General features: G+C 40.2%; 1 protein-coding gene across 2 annotated transcripts; it reads left to right on the forward strand.

Moving 5' to 3' along the window:
* Positions 1–4,062: 4,062 nt before the first annotated feature.
* LOC127433081 (mothers against decapentaplegic homolog 4) lies at positions 4,063–15,126 on the forward strand. Of its 2 annotated transcripts, XM_051684732.1 has the most exons (12): positions 4,063–4,353; positions 5,472–5,835; positions 5,940–6,114; positions 6,191–6,220; positions 7,954–8,163; positions 10,594–10,719; positions 10,897–11,004; positions 11,380–11,430; positions 11,514–11,697; positions 11,780–11,948; positions 13,340–13,478; positions 13,676–15,126. In XM_051684732.1, exons 2-12 carry the CDS (start codon positions 5,596–5,598, stop codon positions 13,885–13,887), a joined length of 1,644 nt encoding a protein of 547 aa, XP_051540692.1. In that variant the 5' UTR covers positions 4,063–4,353; positions 5,472–5,595; the 3' UTR covers positions 13,888–15,126. The 2 variants fall into 2 exon arrangements, with proteins under 2 accessions (XP_051540692.1, XP_051540693.1); XM_051684733.1 differs by lacking the exon at positions 10,594–10,719.
* Positions 15,127–15,448: the final 322 nt, after the last annotated feature.

A 15,448-nucleotide genomic window follows, 5' to 3' on the forward strand; every position in this document is an offset into this window, starting at 1 on the left:
TGGCTTCATTCACATCCATTGTAAGTGAACACTATAACCTTGAACCTTAATTTTTGCTTTTTTTTTAAAAGAAAAGGAGAGACGAGTTGAAATAATTTTTTTGTGCTTATCATGAATATTCAATTTTATACAACATTATGCCACAAATGCTGTAGATTGAACTTAACTTGTATTGAACCTGTAATATAAGGAGTTGGCACACCTATCATATCACTTCAGAAGACATGGATTAAACAACTGGAGTCTTATGGATTACTTTTTTGCTGACTTTATGTGCTTTTTGGAGCTTCAAAGTTCTGGTCACCATTTACTTGCATTGTATGGTCCTACAGAGCTGAAATATTCTTCTAAAAATCTTCATTTATGTTCTGCAGAAGAAAGAAAGTCAGACACATCTGGGATGACATGAGGGTGAGTAAATGATGAGAGAACTTTCATTTTTGGGTGAATTATTCCTTTAAATGCTACAGACTCTGAACGCACCTGTGTTTCTCCGAAACATGTAGGTCATTTCTGGCAGTTTTGAGACATGGCCCGGGCAGAGACTATTTACAGAGACGAGTCACTTCTACCCACAGTTTTTCTGAGCAATCATTGGGCAGTGCCATGATGATTCTAATTGTCTGTTTTGTATTTCTGGTCTCAAGATGCCAAGTAAAAACTGCCAAAACAAGCGATCCAGAGGAGAACAAGAACCATTTAAGTGTTACTTGGAGTAAAAATGAATTTCAGGCTCAACTTGTGCAGTTGTTGGATGTCATAACAACTCACAGTAGTTCATGATATCAATGTAACTCACCACTGATCATCACGTCACGTGAGGCACTGTCAATAACAAAATGGTCATCTTGACTCTGAAATATTGGCCTGTTTTTTGACAATGTTTACAAATGTAATCACTTAAACATCACATTACTTGCTAAGAATATACGCCGATGCAAGTGAAAACACTGAAGACCTGAAATTGAAAACAGTCAAAGTCAAAAATGATCATTCATGTTGCAAATATATATATAAAAACAAAAGGCATTTGTAATTAAATGTGTATTTATAACATGTATTTACACTTGCCTTCATATTTAAATCATATCTATGAATTTCTACTTCCTATTTCCTGAATTATTATTGTTGTTGTTAGGCAACTATTAATTATAAAAAAAACTATTAAACCAGCAATGATAATGATGATAATAATGATAATAAAAATAATGGAATGTGAGTAAATATAAATTTTATTGAATTCATCCATGATCTGGCAGCAAACCTCAGAAAACAATTCACAAAACCAAAAACATTACTAACTTTCTTCAAAGCTTATTTTGATTATTTTTAATCTTTCTCTACATCTCAAGGGGCTGGATGCTCTGACATCGCAATTCGTGAGTGTCTTCTCCCATGCAACGAACATTGCGTGACTATGACAACATTTTTGCAAAATAAAATTATGTGGTTCATTACACGTCTCAGGGCAGTTCCGAAGTGAAATGTCCACTGTGTGGCGCTATAAGCGAGTGAAGTGTCCACTGTGTGGCGCTATAAGCAAGTGAAATGTCCACTGTGTGACGCTAAAAGCGAGTGAAGTGTCCACTGTGTGGCGCTATAAGCGAGTGAAATGTCCACTGTGTGGCGCTATAAGCGAGTGAAATGTCCACTGTGTGGCGTTAAAAGCGAGTGTAATGTCCACTGTGTGGCGCTATAAGCGAGTGAGATGTCCACTGTGTGGCGTTAAAAACGTGTGAAATGTCCACTGTGTGGCGTTAAAAGCGAGTGAAATGTCCACTGTATGGCGCTATAAGCAAGTGAGATGTCCACTGTGTGGCGTTAAAAACGTGTGAAATGTCCACTGTGTGGCGCTATAAGCGAGTGAGATGTCCACTGTGTGGCGCTATAAACGTGTGAAATGTCCACTGTGTGGTGCTATAAGCAAGTGAGATGTACACTGTGTGGCGCTATAAACGTGTGAAATGTCCACTGTGTGGTGCTATAAGTGAGTGAGATGTCCACTGTGTGGTGCTATAAACGTGTGAAATGTCCACTGTGTGGCGCTATAAGCGAGTGAGATGTCCACTGTGTGGCGCTATAAGCGAGTGAAATGTCCACTGTGTGGCGCTATAAGCGAGTGAAATGTCCACTATGTGACGCTAAAAGCGAGTGAGATGTCCACTGTGTGGCGCTATAAGCGAGTGAAATGTCCACTGTGTGGCGCTATAAGCGAGTGAAATGTCCACTCTGTGGTGCTATAAGCGAGTGAGATGTCCACTCTGTGGCGCTATAAGTGAGTGAGATGTCCACTGTGTGGTGCTATAAACGTGTGAAATGTCCACTGTGTGGCGCTATAAACGTGTGAAATGTCCACTGTGTGGCGCTATAAGCGAGTGAAATGTCCACTGTGTAACGCTAAAAGCGAGTGAGATGTCCACTGTGTGGCGCTATAAGCGAGTGAAATGTCCACTGTGTGGCGCTATAAACGAGTGAGATGTCCACTCTGTGGCGCTATAAGCGAGTGAGATGTCCACTCTGTGGCGCTATAAGTGAGTGAGATGTCCACTGTGTGGCGCTATAAACGTGTGAAATGTCCACTGTGTGGCGCTATAAACGTGTGAAATGTCCACTGTGTGGCGCTATAAGCGAGTGAGATGTCCACTGTGTGGCGCTATAAGCAAGTGAAATGTCCACTGTGTGGCGCTATAAGCGAGTGAAATGTCCACTCTGTGGTGCTATAAGCGAGTGAGATGTCCACTCTGTGACGCTATAAGTGAGTGAGATGTCCACTGTGTGGCGCTATAAGCGAGTGAAATGTCCACTGTGTGGCGCTATAAGCGAGTGAAATGTCCACTGTGTGGCGTTATCAGCGAGTGAAATGTCCACAGTGTGGCGCTATAAGCGAGTGAAGTGTCCACTGTGTGGCGCTATAAGCGAGTGAAATGTCCACTGTGTGGCGCTATAAGCGAGTGAGATGTCCACTGTGTGGCGTTATCAGCGAGTGAAATGTTCTCCTAAACAAATGAGGTTTTTTAGGATAATGTTCTATCAACATTTATATCAACAAAACCGACATCCCTACTCTAAACCTTAAACCTAAACCCAAACGATAGTGTCATAAAAAGCAAATTCGATATGAAAAACACAATTTCTGAAGCAACTACATCATTTTGTGGTGTTTCTATGACACTTTCGGCTCACGTGTCGACTTGTGTGCTCTTCAGGACTCGTACCCCAGTATGTAACGCTCTATCAGTCGAGCTACCGTGCAATTTGATCACACTTAAACAAGCTTGTAAATGTCGTTGATTATGTAATGCAAACGTTAAAATTAGTCATGCGCTATAGTAAAAGAGTTTATATGTCATAAGATAGCATTGTGTGAGGAACAGAGAGAAAGTAAATGTTTATAAACTGATAATCTGCCATTTTACTCGTGATTTGAGTGAAAGAGGATAAAAGTAATTGTTGTTTTCCGCCAGGATGTTGCCGTGTTACGTATAACAGTCCACATAAATTTGCCATTTTGCAAAAATGTGTGTAACATGATTCTATGACAAGGTTGTGAAATATGACAGTCGTCAGAGACCGTAAAAAGGCGACTTAAACCAATAGATTTTAACAACTTCCTCTCTCACACAATCTCCTCTCTTGTTTATATTCTGGCTAGGAAAAAAGTTACCTTTTTCTTTTTTAATACTTAAGTTCAATTTAATGTGAATACTTTTTTACTTTCAAGTATTTTTTCGGCTAGATACTGGTAAAAGAGCCAATCACCTTTTAGATACAGACATCGCCTGTCAATCAATTCGAGAACGCATGCGCATTAGCTATACAAGACGGGAAAGTTTCGTTTTTTTAGCGTAATCTGAGGTAACGAAGCACAATTTATGAAACCAGTGTTGTCATATTTTACTGCTGATTTGAAGTATGTTCTTTGATTGTAATCTTGACCAAATGTTATGGAGATTTCGGTCTTTCCCCATTCAAGTAGATAGGAGCTGCACTTATATGCCGCGGAGGGTTCCAAAGATGGCTGCCGAGTGGACTGACTTGCTAAAAACACGGGTCGTTGCATCGCGCATGCGTGGATCGCCATATTGCGCAGCTGGGCGTGAAAATCATCGCGGCTACATTGTTTATTACCGTCTCTCGTATTCTTGTAAATAAAACATCTTACTCTTCTCACTGTCTGGCAGTGTTATCGCTCAAATGTGGAGCTTTTTGGCTTCAGTCGTCGCTTTAAATCGTTTCAAAAATCAGTTTGATGCGTTTGTCTGACAGAAGTGTGTCACCTGCTAACAAGATTCACGCCAGAAAACTAAAAAACTGGACAAATACAGACAAATTCACCAGCTGGAGACAAGAGAGGTATTGTATTTTATATTTAATGTATTAACGTGTTGTATTTGTCTTTATTGAGAGATTAAAGCCTGGACTGACCGTTTTCATCTGATAATATGTAGCAGATTGTGCTAACACTCTCATATCATGTTGTTTACATTAACTCAGACTTATTTATAAATCAATTTTACGAGCTAATCACAAATATACATTACTGTTTTAACCCTTTATGCGTTATACAATGAATCTCCTCGTTAAAACCCTGTTTGTTTTGTCATTCCGTTCAAGTTCAACTTCCTGTTGTTGGATTAATTTGTTGATTTTCTTTTTATTTTCTGTTAAAGTCTTGATGCAAATAATTATGTCAAACTTCTTGGTGAACATAATAATCATTGATATGCCACCGTATTTAAGCATGAAATATGTGCAATCAATGGACAAATATTGATCATAAAGTCCATTATATGCCCAAAATAAACTCTCTTTATAGTCAGATATCTGAAAAAAAGTCCTTTATATATAAAATGACTATCATGATATGTAAAGATGCTCTTAAATGTGCAATCAATGGACAAATATTGATCATAAAGTCCATTATATGCCCAAAATAAACTCTCTTTATAGCCCAATATCTGAAAAAAAGTCCTTTATATATAAAATCACTATCATGATATGTAAAGATGCTCTTATATGTGCAATCAATGGACAAATATTGATCATAAAGTTCATTATATACCCAAAATAAACTCTCTTTATAGTCTGATATCTGAAAAAAAGTCCTTTATATATAAAATTACTATCATGATATGTAAAGATGCTCTTATATGTGCAATCAATGGACAAATATTGATCATAAAGTCCATTATATGCCCAAAATAAACTCTCTTTATAGCCCAATATCTGAAAAAAAGTCCTTTATATATAAAATCACTATCATGATATGAAAAGATGCTCTTATATGTGCAATCAATGGACAAATATTGATCATAAAGTCCATTATATACCCAAAATAAACTCTCTTTATAGCCCGATATCTGAATAGATACGAGTGAAATTGCATCTATGATCTGTGCTGTGACAGACGGGTGTGACTGTACTCAAATTCAGAGTGTTGAACAGGTCATTAACGTCACTTCTCTTCACAGGGGTCAGCGTGAATGGACCCTGTCCTGGCAGCAGCGTGTTAATGCTGAACTCTTGCTGATACTCTGCTGAAACGCGTTTGAAACGGCACACGGTCGCCCCTCAGAGGCCAATAATCAGCGCACAATGTCCATCACAAACACACCGACCAGTAATGATGCCTGTCTGAGCATCGTCCACAGTTTGATGTGCCATAGGCAGGGTGGCGAGAGCGAGACGTTTGCTAAACGGGCCATCGAGAGTCTGGTGAAGAAACTGAAGGAGAAGAAAGATGAGCTGGATTCTCTCATCACGGCCATCACCACTAACGGCGCTCATCCCAGCAAATGCGTCACCATACAGCGCACACTAGACGGACGACTGCAGGTATATGGATAGATCGTATGTACTACCAGTCAAAAGTTTGGACACACTTGAGGGAATTTGTGCCATGCTCTTGTGATTATGACACTGGTCCTCTCTGTGTTTAGGTGGCTGGGCGTAAAGGGTTTCCTCATGTCATTTACGCACGGTTATGGCGATGGCCAGACCTTCATAAGAACGAGTTGAAACATGTCAAGTACTGCCAGTTTGCCTTTGACCTGAAATGTGACAGCGTGTGTGTGAACCCCTACCATTACGAGCGGGTGGTGTCTCCAGGAATAGGTCAGATTCAGACTTAACTATTGTTTTTATAGTGCAAGCACAATTCGTTATCACATTTATCTGTGCTTTCTCCTAGACTTATCTGGACTTACACTGACAAGCTCTGGTGAGTGACACTTTCTCTAGAAAAATACTTTTAATTTTTTTTTTTTTTAAATGGTTTTTGCCCCATGTTGAAGAGGTTTGTCTGTTGTAAAGTCAGCCTAATTATTTAAGGAATATTCCGGGTTCAATACAAGTTAAGCTCAATTGACAGCATTTGTGACCATGTTGATTATCACAAAATGTATTTGAATTTTCAAATCGTCCCTCGTTTATTTAAAAAAGCAAATAACATTTTTAAAGTGATGCATTTACAATGGAAGTGAATGGGACCAGTGCATAAACATTAAAATACACACTCTTTTGGGGGTCTGGGTATCTCAGAGAGTAAAGACGCTGACTATCACACCTGGAGTCGCGAGTTTGAAGCCAGGGCATGCTGAGTGACTCCAGCCAGGTCTCCTAAGCAACCAAATTGTCCCGGTTGCTAGGGAAGGTAGAGTCACATGGGGTAACCTCCTCGTGGTCGCTATAATGTGGTTCTCGCTCTCGGTGGGGCGCGTGGTTAGTTGTGCGTGAATGCCGCGGAGAATAGCGTGAAGCCTCCACACGCGCTACGTCTCCACGGTAACGCGCTCGACAAGTCACGTGATAAGATGCGCGGATTGATGGTCTCAGACGGGGAGGCAACTGAGATTCGTCCTCCGCCACCCGGATTGAGGAGAGTCACTACGCCACCACGAGAACTTAGAGCACATTGGGAATTGGGCATTCCAAATTGGGGAGAAAATAAATAAAAAAATACACTTTCAAAAGATGTAAAAGTTATACGTGTAAACATGACTTTTACTGATTGAAGTCTCTGTTCTACATGATTTTAGTGCAATTAAATAGCTTAAAAGGTTTACCGAAGTTGTAATTTTGGATATAAATCCACACTATAAAGGTTAGCAAGCTATTTTAGCTCACTAAAATCATTTTAGCATGTATGATGTTTACATCTTGTGGTATACTTTTGAAACCATTTGTAATTTAATTTTTGTGCACTGACCCAATTCACTTTCATTGTGACTGCCTCACTATAACCACAATATTTGTTTTTCTCTATAAAGGAGGGATGAGGAGGGACGAGTTGAGAAAATGTTATTTTGTTGTATTATGCTGTTGATTGAGTTTAACTTGTATTGAACCCTGTAATATTTTATTTTAATACACGTTCCTGGTCTTATTGTGCACAGTTTATCTATACATGTTATTCCAAAGAACGGTAGGTGGTGGTGGCGGCGTAGTGGACTAAAGCACAGAACTGGTAATCAGAAGGTTGTTGGTTCAATCCCCACAGCCATCACCATTGTGTCCTTGAGCAAGACACTTAACTCCAGGTTGCTCCAGGGGGATTGTCCCTGTAATAAGGGCACTGTAAGTCGCTTTGGATAAAAGCGTCAGCCAAATGCATAAATGTAAATGTCTTAATCATATAGCAAATTTTATGAACTTGTTCCACCTCTGCAACAACTTTTGGCTGACATCCCCTAGGCATCACACACTATTGTATAATGTCAACCATTAAGTTGAAGATGACCTAAACCTTAATACACATTCCTGGTCTTGCACTGCAAACTCACATTTAACTTTGACTCCATTCTGGTATGGAACGCAGACTTTTCACCATCCAATCAATTCCTGATGGATAAAATCAGGCGCATGTTGTTGAATATTTTGCTCTGAAGCCACATAACAGAAGTTTGTTGTGAATGCCATGTCATGTTGACTTTGTGTTCCTATGGTGGTTTTTAGGTCCATCAGCCCTGATGGTAAAGGATGAGTATGATTATGATGGTCAGCAGTCTCTGCCCAGCACTGAGAGTCACATGCAGACGATTCAACACCCTCCATCCAGACCGGTGACCCAAGAGTCCTTCAACACCCCAGCGATGCTGCCGGCAGCTGAGGGCAACACATCAGCCTCCACCTCTGCCTTCTCCAGTATCGCTGTGGGATCCACAAGTACGACACACTGTCCCTCCTTTATATCCTTCACAGGCCATGCTGAAAAGCTTTCCCATTTGTGGAGGTGTCCTGTTCTCCATTGGTGTTTAACGGGGCTGGGCGATATGACTGTAAACAGTGTGACGGTAGAAATTTTGCTATGCACGTATTTATGCCAGAAGATATATTTGCACGACTATCTACTGTACATTATTTACATGTAAGAATGATAAACATGGAGTAATGTGAAAATACAGAGTGGGACATGTCCAAAACAAGATAAGGAAGAACATTAGTTTAGGCTAGTTTATGGTTGTTGAGGAACACAGTAACTTGCCCCATTAATATAGAATTAAACTGATGCGCAGTCACAGGTGTGTTTATCGGCTAGTTTACACCTGCTTTGAATGTGGCTCATCCAATCAAAATTTAAACCCCATTTACACCTGGTATTAAGAAGCGTCTTGGATGATCCAATCAGTCGGGCGCCACACACCGCTGTTTACACCTGGTCACTTTAATGCGTTTCCTGCGACCACTTGTGTTGGGATTTCGAGGGGAGGGTCTCTGTTTCATGACAATTTATTTTAAAGCCGCTTGTAACTGGCAAAGTTTAAACTCTTGTTTTAGCGCAGCGGTTGATTGACAGGTGAGGGGTGACGCTTCGCTGCTCAGGACGGATTAGCGCTTACACCTCAAATGCGATCCAATCACAAAATGTTTTAGACCCCGTTTATACATGTCTTAATACCAGCTGTAAACATCAAACAAGTCTTAATACCAGCTGTAAACGGGGTCTTAGAGTCATAATTATGAATTTTATAAGAATAGAAACTAGAATTTGTAATATTTATTTTTCTATCAAATAAAATGGTTTGCAGTCTTTTGTTTTTAACTCCAGTGTTTCATAATGTGAAGCTGTTTTTGCGCTCGTGCCAGACTTGTTTGTTATGAATAATCTTATTTTTTGCAGGGCACAACGTTAAAGATTTTTTCTGCTGGCCCGTTCGGGCCAGTAGATCTGATTTTTACTTGCCCTGCCATCATTTTCATGCCCCACCACCAGTGTTAAGTTTTTCACAGTTTTTTTGTTTTAATTATAATTTTAGTCTTTTGATGAATATGTCCTTTAAAAATAGTCAATATTTCGTCATGTCATATTCATTCATTTTTGTCAGTTTTACTCGAAAATGACATAAATTTAGTCAATGAAAATTATATCTTTAGTATAAATATAAACATAAATGTAGCAGCAAGCGTAGTGACACCTCAATCCGGGTGGTGGAGGACGAATCTCAGTTGCCTCTGTGTCTGAGACCGTCAATCTGCGCATTTTATCACGTGACTTGATGAGCGCGTTACCATGGAGACGTAGCGCGTGTGGAGGCTTCACACTATTCTCCGCAGCATTCACGCACAACTCACCACGCGCCCCACCGAGAGTGAGAACCACATTATAGCGACCATGAGGTTACCCCATGTGACTCTACCCTCCCTAGCAACCGGGCTAATTTGGTTGCTTAGGAGACCTGATTGGAGTCACTCAGCACGCCCTGGATTCAAACTCGCGACTCCAGGGGTGATAGTCAGCGTCAGTACTCGCTGAGATACCCAGGCCCCTATATTTTGCACTGTTAATATCTTGCAGTATAATTTTTATCTTCGTCAACAGTATGCTTTAACAAAATCGTTTAATTATCGTCATGATGCAACTTTTTCGTTTAGTTATCGTTGACTAAACCAAAAAACTTCGTCAGTGATTTCATTGACAAGATTACCACTGCCCACCACACAAAAACGATACCTTTTAGCTTTAGAAACTTAGTTTTGTTTTTATGTACTGGGGAAAAAAAATAAAATACTTTTTTTTTTTTTTATTAAATAATAACTGATGCCTCCAAGACTATCGCAAGTCATTCTCACAGTTTTGACAAAACCTCGACTATGTTAGCCGGTTAGATAATGTTATCTTGGGGAGAAGTTTAAATCAGCAGAATTCACAACAGCAATGTGTAGTAAATCACAGAAATCCAAATGTTTTAATTGCAAGGCATAAAAACAAAAGATGTAACATTTAGCGACAACCAAATGGGGCAAGTGACAGTTCTGTAAACCGGCCCAAAACCCTCTCACACTGACCCCGGACCTACGGGCCATCCTTATTGTTGAGCCCCATTTTCATGTGCATCCATCAGGTTCCAAATAAATAGAGAAAAACATCAAATGAGATGAAGTTGCATTCATTTGTAAAGGATTAATTAATTGGATATTGGTTATTTGATATGTAAATTATTTTAGTTGAATTTCCAGCAAAATATCTACACCATCATATATGCTGTTTCCATGATAAGATTTTGGTCATATCGGCCAGCCCTAATATTTAATGGTTTGTATTTGTGTGTGTGTGTTTGTGTGCATGCTCGTTTCCACCTCGTCCTCTCTCCTCAGCTCAGCCCAGTAGTGTTCTCTCAGGACCTCATAGCACTGAGGGTCTTCTGCAGATATCTTCAGGCACAGCTCAGGGCTCACAGCAGAATGGCTTCCCCCCAGGCCAGACCTCCACATACCATCACAGTAAGCCTCCACCAGCAGCTCCTGTAGAGTCTGAAAGCTTTTCAGCATCTCCTACATCATCACTCCACACCATCGTTACAATCACTGTTGCCTTTCAGATCACGAATAACAAGCCAGCGAGGAAATCACCTTTATATGTGCAGTGTAAGATGAACGTTCTCTTCTTCTGTCTATCAGATGCCACCTCCACCTGGACGAGGAACAGTAATTTTACCCCCAGCGTGCCTCACCATCAGAACGGCCATCTTCAGCATCATCCACCCATGGCCCATCCGGCACACTACTGTAAGTGTGAAACAGAAGTGTTGTCATGTTACGATTACAGATTAAATCAACATTCACACTAAAGCTCCAATCTAGAATTGTACATGGTTGAAGTGATATTAGGTGTCAACACATCGTAATCGGGGTTCCCACATATGGTTCAAAAGAACAATTCGATAAATCCGACGTCACGGCTAACTTGCTCACAAGTTATATATCAAACATTTAGTTTACTGTTTGATTTAGAAAAGTCAAGCCCTGCAATTATTTGCTTCCATCATTTTGCCAGATACTGATATGGTCACTGATATTTTGTGCATCGCTGCTGAAAAGCATTTGTGGTGCGTTTGTGTGGACATGAATGTCTTTGATAACATTTATTAATTTCCCCCTCAGGGCCTGTACACAATGACATCGCATTTCAGCCACCGATATCCAACCATCCTGGTAAGACTTTCATCCTCGTGTGGCATGTTTCAGCTCAGTGTCTTTTGGTTTTACTCTTCTGATGATATTCTCGTCTCTGGCAGCTCCTGAGTACTGGTGCTCCATTGCTTATTTCGAGATGGATGTTCAGGTGGGTGAGACCTTTAAGGTTCCCTCATCCTGTCCAATCGTCACTGTGGACGGGTATGTGGACCCTTCTGGAGGAGATCGGTTCTGCCTCGGTCAGCTGAGTAACGTCCACAGAACAGAGGCCATTGAGAGGGCACGGTGAGCTGTCACAGTCAGTGATTACTGCAGTTAATTGATTCATTCTCTGAGATTATGTAATCTGATGTGCGTCTGTTTTCAGACTCCACATCGGTAAGGGCGTCCAGCTGGAGTGTAAGGGTGAGGGAGACGTGTGGGTTCGCTGTCTCAGCGATCACGCTGTCTTTGTCCAGAGCTACTACTTGGACCGGGAGGCCGGCCGCGCTCCTGGCGATGCTGTGCACAAGATTTACCCGAGCGCGTACATCAAGGTTAGAACAAGACGAGTGCTCAACTGATATGATGTGTGTAAAGATCAATGCTGGTCCAAAAGTCTGAGACCACATTGAAAATCTGGGAGTCAAAATTTAATTTAAAGGAATATTCCGGGTTCAATACGAGTTAAGCTCAATCGACAGCATTTGTGGAATGATGTTGATTACCACAAAAATATTTTTAGACTCGTCCCTCCTTTTCTTTTTGGGTTCCAGTGAGACACTTACAATGGAAGTCAATGGGGTCAATCTGTAAACATTAAAACACTCACTGTTTCAAAAGTATAGACACAAGACATAAACAATATGTGTGTTAACATGATGTTACTGTGATAAAATCACTTACTAACCACATCTGTTTGATGTTATAGACAATTTTACAACTTTGTTGCCATGACGATGTAATGTCAAAACCCTAAAACGACGAAAATTTTCTATTCAATCAACTTAACAGTTCAAATAATACATGAGTTTTAACAGTAGAATTAATGTAAGTGCTTTTATAAAATTATAAGCGTCACATTTCTGTCTCCAAAAATTGGCCCCATTGACTTCCATTGTAAGTGTCTCACTGGAACACACATTTGTGCTTTTATTAAAGAAAAGGAGGGACGAGTCGAAATTAGCTTTTGGGATAATCAACATTGACACAAATGCTGTCGACTTTTGACTTAAATTGTTATGCTGACACTACACGTCATGAAAGTTTTGTAATAAATTAGAAAAATGCAAAATAAAATGTTCACATGTGCACAGTAAATGAAGTGTACATAAAACATTTACTTCTATAATAATGTTATTAGGGCTGCACTGTTTATCTAAACAATAATCGAGATCACAGTAACGGCTGCCGCAATTAACTAATCATCAGAAGTGCCACAAACAGAATTTCCTTGGGTATACTCCATTAATGTTTACATTTTCTATTTACAATGTGTTTTTTTTGCAATGATGAGCATTGTAACCAATCAGTAAACATGTCCACTTTGTGCATGATTGCAACGATAAATCAGGAACGTTTCGAATTCGTCGAAATTGTGCTTCTGAGTTTCTGTGCTGATTTTGTTGGAAGATCAACAAGTATTTATGTTGTTTTAAATGCGTAGCCCAAATAAAGAATATGGCACACGGTTGCTCTAAAGTATGTTTTTTAAATGCAATATCAAGGGCAAAAATTGACAATTATGATTTTTGTCATAATTGTGCAGCCGTGATTATTCAAAAATGGTGAGAATGTGCATTCACTTATTGATAAGGCTGTCTGTAGATTTTGGGCTTCTGTAAGACAGCAAAGTGGTTATGGTTACATCGTTATTAGCTGATATTTCTGTCGCTAAACAAAACACCTCAGTCTGATTCTGAGTGTCACCTGACCTCGTCTCCTGCAGGTGTTTGATTTGCGTCAGTGTCACAGACAGATGCAACAGCAGGCGGCTACAGCGCAGGCAGCGGCCGCGGCGCAGGCAGCAGCAGTCGCAGGAAACATCCCTGGCCCGGGATCTGTGGGAGGAATCGCACCTGCAATCAGTAAGTATTCCTCCATTCTCATTCACCACGCTCACTCAGAAGTGCAGTTAAGACCACGAATGAGTCTGAGTGCAAGAGGCACTTGAGGGTTGTGCTATATTGTGATAACAGTCACTCCACTGCGACTTGCTTTATGTGTGAGTGTATTCACAATATAGCACAACCACTCCATATTACAATATTAAACTGTCGTTTAGGTTTGTCTGCGGCCGCCGGTATCGGCGTGGATGACCTCCGTCGGCTCTGCATCCTACGTATGAGTTTCGTCAAGGGCTGGGGTCCCGATTACCCACGGCAGAGCATTAAAGAGACGCCGTGCTGGATCGAGATCCACCTGCACCGTGCATTGCAGCTACTGGATGAAGTTCTGCACACGATGCCCATCGCCGACCCAACACCATTAGACTGAAACTGACACTATAAACTCCACGACACAGACGCTGGACCGAGTGACTGTTCCCACGGCAACCGGACGACCCAATACCGCTGAACTGTGTGAATAAGTGCAGAGAGATGAGCACGAGTTGACCTTTTGCTGCATGAGAGACATTGACGCAACCCAAGATATATCCAACACATGGAGATGGATGGACAGTTCCTGCATTATTGCCGCTTTCTCATTGGTTCATTAAAAATACTCATTTGCTTTGTTTATCCTGTTGCATTTGTTTCTATAAAATGTAACTTTTTTTTTTTAACCTTAAAGTGCACAGGACCCCAGTGACATTGTGACATTCATGGCTAAAGCAAAGAATAATTTTCTCAATCAGTGTTCGTCTTGTATTCCAGTAAAAATGCTAAACATTTTTTTAAGAGTTCACAAGTACAAGACAAAAATGCTGATGATGTTTGCAGTGTATAGTATGCAAATTCAGACATCTAAAGCTTAAAAAGTGTTTTGCATGAAGAATTCTCTTAGAAGTGTTTGAGAACTGTGTTCAACACTGCAGAAGTGCACGCTGCCATTAAGTTCTGTCTTTATGAAATTGTTTCCTTGCATGCACTATTTTTATTTTTAACCAGAAAGATCACTGGCCAAACAGAGTCGTCATCACTTTAATGCGGCGATGGATCAAATAGACTTCATGTCCTGGACTTTTAAAACTGTTTGTTTTTGGCCATGGTCTTAATGCAATGCTAACCTGGTCTTTTAAACGAGAGTCTCACAGCTCTCGGTTCATACAGTGCAGAGTATTTAAAAGAAGCCGTTGTGCTCCGTAGTTTGGAAGTACGATGGCCATGGCTAAAATATACCAAATTATGTAGCATTTCCTTTATATGTTTTGTTGCAGTGTTTGGCTGTGGGTTCAAGTGGTTTTGACCCTCCAGAAAGTTGTATTAGTGTTGTATTGCATTTAAATAATGCCTCATTTATTTCCTTTAGTCTGCATGAGTTTTCACAAGCAGAAAATTGGCTAGTTAAACTAATCATTTGTAAGCTTCCCAGCCACACACCGTTAACCATCATAGCAAGGCGTATAACAGTTAATCAATTCATACGTGCACAAGCAGCTTTATTGTTCTGAATGCTTGTTTTTCTTTTAGTACTATATTAACTTGTTCTAGCACTTTATGTATGTTTTTCTTTTCCATTTCTAATTTCTTTTCTCCGCAGCCAGTGAATAAAAATGTTCTGCACCTCTCACAACCTGTTAAAGACTGTAACACACATTTATGAAATGGACACAAAGATGTATATCCACAGCGGTCAATCTTTATAATTGGTTGACTGTTACAAGGGCTTCATTTGAGCTGTGTCTCCTAAAGATACTTTGAAATACTTAAACTGAAATATTGTTTTATACCATTAATCGCTCGCTCTCTTTGCTCTCTGAAATTTGTAATAACACCAATATCCTCTTTATAAGGTGCCTGAGAATATCAGTTATTCCTTTAGTAAATCACATTAATGTATTGATCTGAACTGGAACGGTTTGTTTTGATGTGTGAGCATTGAAAGCCATATATTC

This window comes from Myxocyprinus asiaticus, chromosome 42 (genome assembly GCF_019703515.2).
Source record: "Myxocyprinus asiaticus isolate MX2 ecotype Aquarium Trade chromosome 42, UBuf_Myxa_2, whole genome shotgun sequence".
NCBI classification, from domain to species: Eukaryota; Metazoa; Chordata; class Actinopteri; order Cypriniformes; family Catostomidae; genus Myxocyprinus; species Myxocyprinus asiaticus.